The 13,195-nt window shown below is 34.4% G+C and overlaps 1 protein-coding gene across 1 annotated transcript; it reads right to left on the bottom strand.

The window, feature by feature from the left end:
- Positions 1-6,313: 6,313 nt before the first annotated feature.
- Positions 6,314-12,784, bottom strand: LOC122599058 (transcriptional regulator ATRX). Its single transcript, XM_043771506.1, has 9 exons — positions 11,178-12,784; positions 9,786-10,262; positions 8,127-9,678; positions 7,603-7,955; positions 7,350-7,520; positions 7,090-7,247; positions 6,879-6,970; positions 6,732-6,802; positions 6,314-6,591 (listed from the first exon to the last, which is right to left on the bottom strand). The coding sequence occupies exons 1-8, from the start codon at positions 12,690-12,692 to the stop codon at positions 6,771-6,773; spliced, it is 4,350 nt and encodes a 1,449-aa protein (XP_043627441.1). The 5' UTR covers positions 12,693-12,784; the 3' UTR covers positions 6,314-6,591; positions 6,732-6,770.
- Positions 12,785-13,195: the final 411 nt, after the last annotated feature.

Genomic DNA, 13,195 nt, shown 5'->3' with positions numbered 1-13,195 from the left:
ATAAATGATCATATTTGTTGGTTTCCTTACTTTTCTTGCCTTCTGCTGTAATGTTTCTTTTCAAACATATTGTTCTTTTTTTGTTAATTGTACTTTATTTGTTACTACTTGGATAGTACATACATATATAGTTCTGTACTTCTGTGTATGCTTGTACATTAACAAAAAGAGTCATAAGGGAAAAAGCTATCATCTTGCTACTCCAAAATTAAGAAATTGAACATGTAATGTTGTATGTGAAAGTTACAATAATTCCATAGTTGATTTTTTTCATACATGTCTTCAGTATTATAGTTTTTACTTTTGATTTAATTATTGCTTTATGTTTTAGATATAAAAAACGCAGACGGTAAAGAAGTGTGCTGGAAAACGTTTAGATGAATGAATCAGCTCTTGCTCATCTTCAAATGTTGCCTATGAAACTCAAAAGTTTGTAAGCACCAGCAGGGAATTGCAAAACGACGTACGTATTACGACACAAAATCGCACTCTAAACGACGCCGCTCAACAAGCGGCAAAGAACCACCTAGTTAGAAATATATAAAAGTGTCTCCTTTTTGGATGTAATGAGGGTAATTAATTTTAACATGTTACAACCGTTATCATTAGAAAAAAAAAAAACTGTTAATCTTAAAACATAAAACTTTGATGACAAATTATAAACTTACGATGTTCTTGGAATTACATATAAGAAGTTAAAAACTTTGATTGTAAAAAATAAAATAGACTAAAGTTATATCACATGAATTGTTAAACATAAAACTTTAATTATAAAAATAAAAGGTCTTAAAAGGATTTAGTGGTTAAAGTGTAAAGGGCTAAAATGTTACCACCCTAAATAAAAGGAAAAATAAAAAACTCAAGAAGTTAAAGTAACATCTACACAACACGCTAACTTAAACACTAAAATTGGAGGGAAAAAAAAAACTAAGCATGCAGGTAAGCAGCTGAGTCAACTGCATGCTAACTAACTTCATTGTTCACGCGAAAATAAGTTTAAATAGGTTGTAATCTGATAGATGTAAATTGAGTAATTCGTTTTCATCTCTCTATTTCAAGGAGTGGATCTTGTAGAAGGAGGATTATTAAGAGGTTAAATTAAAGGATACTAGTATGGTACTTGCGTAATGCGGTGACGGCGGTGGTGGAGGCAGTTTAGTGGTGTCGGTAATGGATGGTGATGGTAGCAACTATTGATGTCGAGTGGTGTAAGTTGATGTAAAGGTGATAATGAAAATATTTTTGAAGATATGACTTAGAATGTAATTTAGCAAGATAAGAATTTAGAGTGTAAATTAATTCATTAAGAACAAATTTGGTAAATTATAATAACTCTTTTCACAGAGTTTGTTTATTAAAAGCCATTTTTGTACTTTTGCATGTAACCATTATAAAAGAGTATAGTATTATTAGTTTATTACTAATCATATATTCACATGGGAATCTACACGATGAGGTGGCAGTAAAACATAACGTATGTGAAGTGTTGTGACAATATTAATTTTAAGTCAAACCCTTGCATAAGAAAATGTTAACATAATACCGCAAAACGAAAATGGATAAATAACAGTACTTTTGTGAAGAGTGGTATGCACACACAAGTCATTTTAACACATACAAATATTAAAGAAGAAAAAGAGCAACAATTCGTTTTAAAAGAGTCGGCTATTGTCCTCTTTATTACGCAATACTTATAGGGTTTGAGGACCACACGTGGTTTAAGATAATAGCAATGTTTTCAAACCGACCGGTCGAACCGATCGGACCGCGGTTCAGCCGGAAATTTGTAGAAATCCGATCTGATTGGCACCGGTTGAATCCATGAAAATGGACCGGATCAAACCGTGCAAAACTGGCTGACCCGGATCGGATCGTGCCGCTTACAAACCGGATTAAACCGGTGAAAGTAGTCAACAACGTTGTTGACTGAAACTACCGCAATGATCGGAGCTAATCATGGTCACCACTCTCCTCCGCCGTCACTGTCTTCACCGTATACTGCATCAGAAAGTCGGAGATGAGGTCGTTGCTAGAATCAAGAAAGTAGAGTCGACTGGTTGTGATCGTCATCTTTCCCGTTCTGGTAAAACGATTCCAGCTTTTGGAGAAGAAAATAAACATAAGCTTCCAAAGCTTCTCGTTCTTGAGATAAAACGCGATGATTATGAGAAATGAGAATCCATTAGCACATGAGCAATAGATACGAGCAAATGATCACTTTGTTGGATGTAGAATCCATTTAATTAGTTGCTATGTGTATTGCAATCGGTGGGTGGAGCAAATGGAAAATGGGGGCAGGGTCATAAAAAGAAGATAGGGTGAAAAGCGGAAAAGTGAGCACTAACAGTGGTATGTAACCTCAAAAGTGTTGTAAGCACTCCTAATATTAAAATTAATATTAAAAATAAGTATGCATATACTATAAATATATACCGTATACTTAGTATTTCATTTTCATTTGAACCAAATGAGTCTTAGAAGTTCATAAATTACGGACTATATAATTAAGGGAAGTGATAAATCTACAACAATTATTAGCCATCTATAACAAATGTATACATTTTACTGCACAGTTTACAACTACGTAAAGCTTACATTGTTGTGAATGACAAATATTTGTTGTAGATATATTATTCCCCTATAATTAAATCTGTTTAATTTTGAAATAATGTTATAAATTATTGTTATTGAATTTATTTTATTTTATGTAAAAGATAAACTTATTTTGCTATTTATACATAAAATGTATATTCTTTTTTATTCCCGGTTCAACTCCAGTCCAACCGATCCGACCGGTTCGATCGATAAAATATTATAAAATATTGAATGGCCGGTTCAGTGTCCGGTCCGATTTTCAAAACATTGGATAATAGTACATATCGTCTTAAGAAATTTAAAATCATGTTTTAGTTGGTGATTGGTGAATATTTAGATATGAAACTTTCTCTCTCTCTATATATATATTTTGTATAATTGTATGGTGTAAATATTGAAAGATATTAAGAATAAAATTCGTAATAATGTTAGGTTATTGGATAGAAACTTTTATTGAAATAAAAGAATTTAAAAAAAAAACTAGTATTTTATATAATCGGAAATATACTTTAAAGTGGGTTATTATGTTTAATTTGTCAACCGTTACTAACTGGAAAAAAAACGGCATCATTAATACAACTTAAATCTTAAAACACAAAATTTTGGTAGCGAAATAAACAAATATAAGAAGATGAAAACTTTGACAATGAAAGTGAGACTAAAACTGTAATAGCATGAATCCTAAAAACTAGGACAATACCTGTACGTAGTACGATTTAAAAAAATATTTATAACTTACCAACTGGCCAACTCTTATATTAGGGTAATGCGGGGAACCCTAGTCCCGGTACCACAATTGGATACTCATCGACTCACCCTGTATGAGCCATATGATACCGGTAAAATACCTCCATTTTAATCCAACAATAAAAAATCCAAGATATATTATATTTAGGATAAAGTTGAATAAAAAACAACTCAAATAAATTGTATATATTTGGCTTGCAATAGTGGTACAATGTTTTTTCCACAAAGGGTCTAATTAAAGGATTTATGTAATTTATATATTTTTTTATTGTATGAAAACAACTTGAATGTATTTAATTAACTTGTAAAATTGAACAAATCATGTAAGAATTCGACCAGATACTAACGTAGCATTGTCTGACATATGAGACGTGACACAATGAGTGACCTTCACATCATCATTTAGCCCATTAGTTACACATATAATTCATTTAATTTTACAAGTTAATTACATACAATAAACATAATGAAAGTTATTTTCACACAAAAGAAAAAATATACAAATTACATCCATCTCCAAAATATATATAATGTCATTAACTCATTTTCATCCCTTGACATTTAGGTTAGAGGTTTGCTAAATACAGCCCTTAATTAAATTATCCTAAAGTTCTTATAGTTCAAAGTTAGCATGCAACACATTAATATTTTCTTTTAACCGAGTTATGAAGTGAACGTGCAAGTTTCAACACATGAATATATCTATTTGATCTTATTTATTTTATTTTTTTTAACTCTTTCAGTTATTAATTAAAGTAAAATAAATGATTCTATATGTAAAAGTAACTCATACATACCATAGTCGATCCATTTTCTCCTTCGTCACTCTATCATATCCTATTTCACATTCATAAGTCGGTATCGAAACTCTTTAAAACCAGAAAATTAACCAATATTTAAACATAACAATACTAATTAGACATCAAAACAAATAGACATAAGAATATCACTAAGGCAAGATGATCATCAAGGAGCTAAGTACCAAAAGGTTATTAGTGAACACTATGATTGATCCCGAAATAGATGATGAACCCGAAGTTGAAACTGGAGATTGATGACGGCGATGGTAATGATGAACCAGAAGAAGAAGTCGCGACTGTAGTGATCTTCACTTTCATACCATGATCACAATATATGTCCATTTGTACCACAAGCAAAGTATCAAATCCTCGTCTTAGTTAACGTCATTAACCATTGGCATCCCACCATAACATGTCTTGCATTAGACTATACCTGAACACTACATACCCAAAAATCAACAAACAAAATGACCATTAATTTAAAAACCTCTATAAAAGCAACTTGCTTTCAAAATGATCAAATTTGGTTAGCTTACGTAGTGTGTCCCAAACTTGTACGTTTGACCCGAAGCCCGAGTGTCAAAATTCATCGATTCCTCCCACACTCGGAACTTCGGAAGATATGCAAATGACGTATCCTCCTGAGTTTCTTAACACATAGCGTTACACCAAAAGGATTAGTATCATCTATCCAATTATAATATAAAATAAAACTTTTACTAAAAAAACGGGATTTGACTTTTGTGTCATAAATAAATGTTACTTTGCATCTCTTATTTATTTTGTGTCATAAAAAATTGTTACATATCCATTTCATATTGCTCTTATTTCGTCTTTTCATTTATTTTGTATTACGGTTTATACTTTGCTTTATACAATTTTTTTTATTTACATGTTAAAACTTTGTTTCATTTTTTTATGCAGTAGTGTACACAAATACCGCTAATCATATCACAAATTATGTTTTTAATCTATTCTAGTTATGATAGTTTATAAATGATATGATTTTGCTAGTTTGTAAAAGAAGTAGTCGACAACATGTACTATATGATTAAAAACTAAAAATTGAAAGAAAAAAAAAACCCCATTCAGGAGGGTTAATTTGAAGTCTACGTCTAAACATGATTCAAAAATGGAAACAAATAATTTATTAGTTATAAGTAATTATTGAATGGAATTCTTGATCAATATTTAACTAAAGTTAACATAAATAAAATTGTTATTTAGAGCCTAAAGGGCTTTCATTAGCATTACCCTTAAATAAATGGTAGAGATTTATATCACCAACCGAGCGAATTTCATGGCAACAAAATAGGATTTTAGTTTTTGATCATATCCTGTAAAACTATTTTTTACCTATGTGCTTTATATCCATTTAACTAACCATCCGTTTTAAATGGAAGAGTTTATACGGTTCAGATTCAAAAGTAAAATTGATTAAATGGACATGATTAATTTATAGACACACTCACGCAACAATATAGATATATAACACAACTTTTAAAGTCTGAAACAATAAAACATTACCACCTAGAAAGTAATGATATAAATCAAAATAAAAATTGTTGACTGGGGATAATGATCGGATACAGACTTGAATGCGGGTCATTAATTTTAAAAAGTCAACCGTTGCCATTAGAAAAAAAAACACATCCTTAAACAATAAACAAAAAGCTTTGATGGCTAAACAAAAAATTATAAACTATCTTAAAATATACTCGTAAAAATTAGAAGCTTTGGTAAAAATTAAAAAGACTAAAGCGAAGTACCATAAATTATCAAACATAAAATTTTAATAGTTAAAAGTTTTAAAGGATTTGGTAGTTAAAGTGTGAAACACTAAAACATTATCACCTTAAAAATAATGGTATAGTTCAAACTAAAAATTAAAAACCAAAAAAGACAAATTAATATTTACACAACACATTAACTTAAAAAAATAAATAATAATAATAAAAAAACTAAGATCTAACTTTCACGCGAAAACTTTTTATATAGGTTATAATTACTCATTCCCATCTTAATAACCCATTCCCATCCCCCTATTTCAAACAGACCCTAAACCAAACTACCAATCTGGTTTTCACATTCATTCCTTTTAGTTGTAAGTTGTAACCACATATGCAGGCATGATTCTTGTTTGAAACTGCATACATTATATGCATGGAACCAAAATTTGTTGCTACTATAAAACCCATTCACTCAAAGATAATCATTTACAAGCTGACAAACATTCAGTTACAGTCATGCTCATACAGCTGTTTTCTTAGGCTTCACTTCTACCAGTAAATAATTCAACAAAAAAAATATAGACTACGGGACGGAGCCCTACATAACTGGAAGACCTAATTTAAACAGCTGTAAAACATGGAGGTACTTCATCTGCATATGAAGTGTATGCATGGATTAGTTGTTGAATAAACATAGTAGGAGTATGCGGTATACACGTCTGCACGATAACAATTTGTCAAATCAACAGCGCCAAAACAACAGATAACAGCCTGCATTCGACTTTAGCCAACAGCCCAACATGGCAAGTGACAATGTTTAACATGTCACATTTTGATATGTGACAAGGAAAACCAATACCTTGAATCTGCATCAGAGTACACAATTGGCATAGGCAGACTATCGTGCCTGTAACCTTCGAGGAAGGAGAACTGCAAGCACATAAATCATCAATACTACATACAAAGTTGATTTGATAACCATGAAAACAAAAAACCGTATAAGTACCTTCATCCATGTGGCAAAAGCCTTCTACAGGAAAGATTGTTTCAGGGACAATGTTCTGTTGCAATGGCAAAACCATGGTCACACGGTCTCTACTGCAAAAAGCAACCCAGTCCCCATTATTAGACACAAGAGATGGACTCAGAAAGCATCTTTGAAGCTAAAGAGATTAATTTGGAAATGGTGGGGTAATAAGTTCATTAAATTTAATCACCTGGCCCATGAAGGCACAAATTTATTGTTTGGTACATCTTCCTCTTCCTCATCCTCGTCATCAGAACATTGATATGGAGAAATGTCATATGACATTTCCTGACCCGTCAACTTTACTATCCCTGCTTGTACAGGTGACATTTCGTGTACACTTGTTGCCTATGCAAGAAAAAATTTGAAGAAAAATATTTTTGATCAGGCAAGGAAATTAGGCAATCAAATATTGTACAATTGATATTAAAGTGCACAATAGAGATGTACCTTTTCACACAAATCAATGGAAGCATCACACTTTTCGGGAACAGAGACAACTTGCGGGATAACACTTGCTAAAGTTTTCTCAGTCCCCAATTTACCTTGTTCACTAATTACATCTGTCTTTTTATTTTGGCTCGAATTATAAGATCCCTTCTTGTTGACGGCAATTGAAGCCTGTGCCAAATATCAATATGGTTAGTCTTGACGCAACAAACAGAAACAACTGAAAAACTACAAAGATTTAAAGGGGACTGACAGTTTTGGCCTGCTGTTTTTCCAACACCACTTTCCCAGCACGTGAGTTTTCATATGGTACCTTCTGATTTTTTTGTGATTCTGTAACAACCTTTCTTTTTTTGGCCAAATGCTTCTTCTCGTCTTCCTCCCTTTGCCTTTTCCTTGCTGCAAGATCAGCCTTTCTTTCCTTTTCCTCCTCCTCCTTCTTTTTCCTTTTCATCTCCATTTCTCTTGCGTTTTCTTTCTTGATTCTTTCTAGCTCAAGCTTCGATGCTTCTTTCTTCGCTTTCCGCGCATTCTCCTTTTCTTGTTCACGCTCTTTTAAAGCTTTCGCACGCTCTAGAGCCTTCACGTTGATGTCTCTCTTACCTTCTTCAAGAAGTAACACAGGGTTAATATAATCAGGTATATTTATCCAGAGAATACGAATTAACAGACAAAAAAAAAACTTAAAACAAATCAACAAAAGCCATCACATTCTTCCCATCTTGAGTCAAAATAGATCTTTTAGTACGAGATAATACAGATATAGATGTAAACTACCTTTGCAAATAGCGGCTGATTGTTTTTGTTGCACTATTGGAATAAATGATGTGATGTTTGATACAATATTGTTATATTTATTCCCCTTCTGTGATATCCTTGGTATTCCATTTCTCATGCTGCTCTTATTTTTGCTAAGTGCAGATACGTTCCCTCTACTACTAGCACGTGTAGCTATTGATGAGCCCCGGTTATCCTCATACCTACTTATTCTAATGTCGGGATAATCTTTAGGCTTATACTTGGCCATATCACGAGTCTTGGGGACACTGGCCTCTATATTCACAGAATTTGAACCACACCTGTCTCGGTATTTCATAAATGTGGACAAAATATTTGCATGTTGAGGGCATACTTCAGTAGCCTCAGGGGGCAGTTCTTTATCAGCAGCCACTTCTTCATCATCATTCTCTCTTCCTTCCGTTACCATTTCTGAAGATATCTCAATTGAAGGTTGAAAGCATGCTTCAGTAGATTCAGTATGTAGTTCACTTTCAGGCTCATTTTCTACTTTTAAACTTTTGTTTTCTTCAAGTTCATCACTCAAATACTCTGCATTCTCACTTTCTTCATTGCTGCCTGGATCTTCCTCAATAGGGAAGCAAGTCAGCTCAGGATTTGAGCTCAATTGCTTCTCTGAACTGCCTGAGCTTGACGCTGATCTATCCCAAAGCTTTCCAAGAGGAGATGAATGATGGTTTTTGGATTGCCAAGAGAAGGGAGTAGAAGTAAATGGAAATGAATCAAACTTTTGTTGATTTTGCAAAGAAGAATCAACTTCAGTTATATCACTCTCACTTTTTTGAGGACACTTTGTACAATCTTTATCAAGAGATTTGCTACTTTCGAGATCCATCTGCTCAAGAATCCCGTCTGTCATAAATCCGTAGAAGTTTTGAGGTTTATTCTCCTTCAAGGTAGACGAAAAGTGGGACAATGGTGTCTCCATACTTGCAGATCTGCAAATTTGCTCCATAATGCTTGCTCTTGCAATTGTGGTACTTGGGTCTTCCAGCATATGAAAATCTAGCTCACCTTCTGTACTCTCCAAACTTACATTTTCCACCTCCTCATCTATAATAAAACCCTCATATACGGGCATACTTTCATCTAAGGCAATCACACTTTTGTCATCATTTTTTGAAGATCTAACTGACCTATACGAAGGCACCCACTCAGAAAGGCTTATCTCAAAATTCTTATAGTCTCTTACAGGAAATTCATCAATATTGGTTGGAATTTCAGGCTGCATGCCTGCTGCCAAACTATAATTAAAATCATCAGATACAATCACACTTTTGTCATCATTTTGTGAAAGGCAATCTGAGCCACTTGAAGTCACCCACTCTGGAAGAAGTATCTTATCATCCTTATTGTCAATAACGGTAACATCAATGAGGCTGGTGGGATTTGCAGGTTCGACATCTGCTAGCAAGCTATAAGTAGAATCATCAGCTGCAGGCTTAATGAGTTTTGAAACACTGGCTGGCTCAGACTGTTCGAGTACATTATCCATCTCTGTAATTTCAACATCCACTTTAGTAAAAGTTTCCTGTGAATGTATATAGAATTTTGTTCAGTAACTGATAGCAAAATTGACATATTAATATGTATTTTGGTTTAACAAGCTAAGATAAAGTGCCATCAGTAGAAGAATACCTCTGCATCTAGCTCATGTAAAGACCTTGTTTCTTCAGGCAAATCAGACGTCATTCCATCGTGAATTATCTTATCACAGCTCTGAATGCCATCTGACTGAGAGACATATATCTCTTCAGAAGAACGAACTTGTGCAGATTCCATTACGGGGTGAAGATTGTTGTTGGGTGTCTTCAGATCACAATGGATAGCATCTCTATGAATATGTATCCTAAAGCCTTGGGAATCAGAATAGCAGTATGGTTGGTCCTCAATATCTCCCTGATGGTTCAAAGGCCATGTATTAACCTTGCCAGAAGTTAATTTCACAATAGGCAACAGTGGACTTATCCCAACTTCAAGTTCCTTTGATTTTGATATATTGGGATCCTCAAAATCCTTGTTCCCTTGTTTGGTCATGAGTGATGACTCAGAACTTTTTGATACTGGTATATAAACACCAATAGTACTTCCCTCACCTTTATGGCCAAGATCACCCTAGCATAAAAGGAATATATCACATAAGCAATGCTTCTTATACAAACAAAGAAAAAAAGAACATTCAAGACGAATTACAAGAATGGGTACCACTTTTTGTCTATGTTTAACAGCTTTAATAGCTAAACCCCTAAATGCAGTGAACATTAAATCATGTCATAGATTTTCAACACTCATCCAAAATTACCATGCAACAAGACATAAAGATGCTTAGAAATAGTATTGAACATTAGAAAATAATTTTCATGCTCATGTCCTCTATACTGAGGAACTTTTTATGGTTATTGAGGTAACCAATTTGTTTTATCTGAATTTAGAAGCTTATGCTTCCATGACAGCAGCAGTCACAGTGTTCACATGAGAAGAAAAAACGGTGTGATAATAAATAGCAAGATTAAAATGGATATGAAACGTATTTTATGATCTCAATTAGATACTCAGCCAGTTAGCTATGCAACACAAAGATCAAACCCCTGAAAATTCTACAAGTTACTAACCAATAGCCCAAGCTGATTTGTACTAATAGAAATCTACATTTTTATCAGATCAAAATACATTAAGGGTTCTTCACTTAGCTTCCCTCCTGCAGAGATAGATACTCCATACGAAATAAACACAAGTACCTATTCTAGACAATTAATATATATCGAGCATGACATAATAATACATAAAGCAATGATTCAACAGTGTATGAATAAGCTAGACAATCCAATTCACAGCCTCACAAGAAAGATATATTTTTAGCTGGAGTTATAAGTCAATACCAAGCTCTCTCTTCTTTTTTTTTTTGTATAATCTTTCATGTTTTTATCATACGTGTTTTCACTGGTAAAGTAATAAGAATATCATGAGTGATGCTTGCTATATTGAACTATGTTTGTTTGATTAAAACTACCACATTAAGTAAAAGACTACCTCTTCAATTTGCATCTTTGATAAAGATGCATGATCTTCATTTAAATGAGATTTTTCTGAATGCTTTTCTTCTTCAAAGATGTTAGAGCTTTCTTTAGAAGATTTATTGACCTCAAAAATTACATCAAGATCATCATCATCTACAAAAGAGTTGCACTCAGCATCCTCCACGGATTTCTCGTTGACCAAACCATTATTCATCGTCACATCTTTTGTGCTCTCTTTAATATTATGAGAATCAGTCCTTCCAGCTTTCAGACTGCTTGACATAAAATTCGCATTTGGCAATTGCGACTCAAATAAAGTGCTTCCGGACCTATGATCTATTGATGAAGCAGACTCATTTGAAGGATGACATTCCTGTCCCGAATACCCATCGAGCTTTCTTTTCTTGGAAAGCGGACTACAGAATTCATCTAAAGCATATTCATCTATGTCATCAAAGTTTAGTTGCTTAGGTTTAAATATCATACAACAGTCAGAAGCCTGCAGTGAGGCTAAACCTTCTGATTCCGTGCATAAGGTGATGGGATCCAACTTAATGTCAGCACTTACAGGCTCCATTACAACTGCAACTTCTGTGGGCACATTTCCCACAACCATCTCAGCCTTTTCTTGATGGTTATCACCAAGTAGAGATTCTTTCATAGAGCCACACTTCGACCTTGTAACTCCGGGAGCAACGATATTAGAGGAGATAACTGGCTTATGTACACCTTCACTGCTACAAACAGCTTTTGTCTCCTCAATTCTATCACTAAGCGCATGAAAAATTTTGAACTCATTCAACTTAATACAAGAGCTTATAGGCTGCTTTATACCCGGGGCTTCTATATGTGCGCTTCCCGCAACATTTTCAGCATTTTCATGGTGATTGGCACCGAGTTGAGATTCTTTTATACAGCCAGATGTGGACCTTGTAACTGGAACAGCAGTAATGTTAGAAGAATTAACTGACTTCAGTATTCCTTCACTATTTAAAACAACTTGTGTCTCCCCAGTTCTACCACTATGTGCCTGAGAAATTTTTGCCGCATCCAGTAACTTGCTGGAGGCATTGAGTTCATCCATTAAGTGACTAACAGATGGAGGTGGACCTCCACCTTCTTCTGAACTACAAAAAGCAGATGTGCCCCATTCTAAAGACTTGTTTATCCCACTAGTTTGTTGGCTTGAGCTCCTAGACCTCGCAACTCTACCAACAGAAGGTTTAATTTGCCTATGTGTATCCTGTGTCTTCTCACTTGTTGATTTTTTGCTTGCACAATTTTCCAAACAGATCTCTGGAAGCTTGCCCTCTTTCACAGCACCATTAACATGACCAGATTGTAGCAATGAGCCACCTTTTGGCTGCACCAGAATACCCCCCTCCAATACTTCCGCTATAAAGGATGAGCTTTTTTTGGCATGATCATTCAAAAAGCTTGAGTTTTCATAGGAACTACTAGATTTTACAAGTCTACCGCTATGACTGGTTGTATCATTTCGCTCTCCACCCTTTTCTTCAACTTCCATAGACGTTGCTCCACTGATGTCATTGCATTTGCCTACTTCTGAAGGACTCTTTCCTTTGGGGGGTGAGTTTCCCCTAATAGAAACACGGGTTTGATTTTCATTACTTAAACAACTTTTGGCAGTGGTTTTCCCATTAGTTCGAAGTTCCCGAGCTTTTTGCCTTGACTTAGACCTCTGAATTCTGGCAAGTGACGTATCTAGAGTAGCATTAATGCTTGACAGTCTAGCATCTGCCTCATTCTGTGGAGAGCTAATCAAGTTATCCTGCTCAACAACACAGTTTAAACTGCACCCTATGTCATTATTGGGGCACTCAACCGCTGCCATTGGCTCATTGCTTACATGAACAGCTTCGATGGGAGCGTAAGTTTCAATGCACACTTCATTTGGCAACTGTCCATTTCCCCCAGCAACAATTGGACGGTTATATTGAGAAAAATCTCCCCTTGAAAATGAAACAGAACCTCGAGAAGGTCGAAATAAGAGCTTAGAGATAATCTCTT

Source organism: Erigeron canadensis, chromosome 5 (genome assembly GCF_010389155.1).
Source record: "Erigeron canadensis isolate Cc75 chromosome 5, C_canadensis_v1, whole genome shotgun sequence".
NCBI classification, from domain to species: Eukaryota; Viridiplantae; Streptophyta; class Magnoliopsida; order Asterales; family Asteraceae; genus Erigeron; species Erigeron canadensis.
This window is presented reverse-complemented; position numbering and strand designations above follow the sequence as displayed.

Excerpts from the sequence above, each read along its gene's own strand:
- LOC122599058 (XM_043771506.1), bottom strand. The coding sequence starts at position 12,692 with ATGGAAGTTGAAGAAAAGGGTGGAGAGCGAAATGATACAACCAGTCAT. Across the intron at positions 9,679-9,785 it reads TACATGAGCTAGATGCAGAG|GAAACTTTTACTAAAGTGGA; the intron begins GTATTCTTCTAC and ends ATACATTCACAG. Across the intron at positions 6,971-7,089 it reads TTTGTGCCTTCATGGGCCAG|TAGAGACCGTGTGACCATGG; the intron begins GTGATTAAATTT and ends TGCTTTTTGCAG.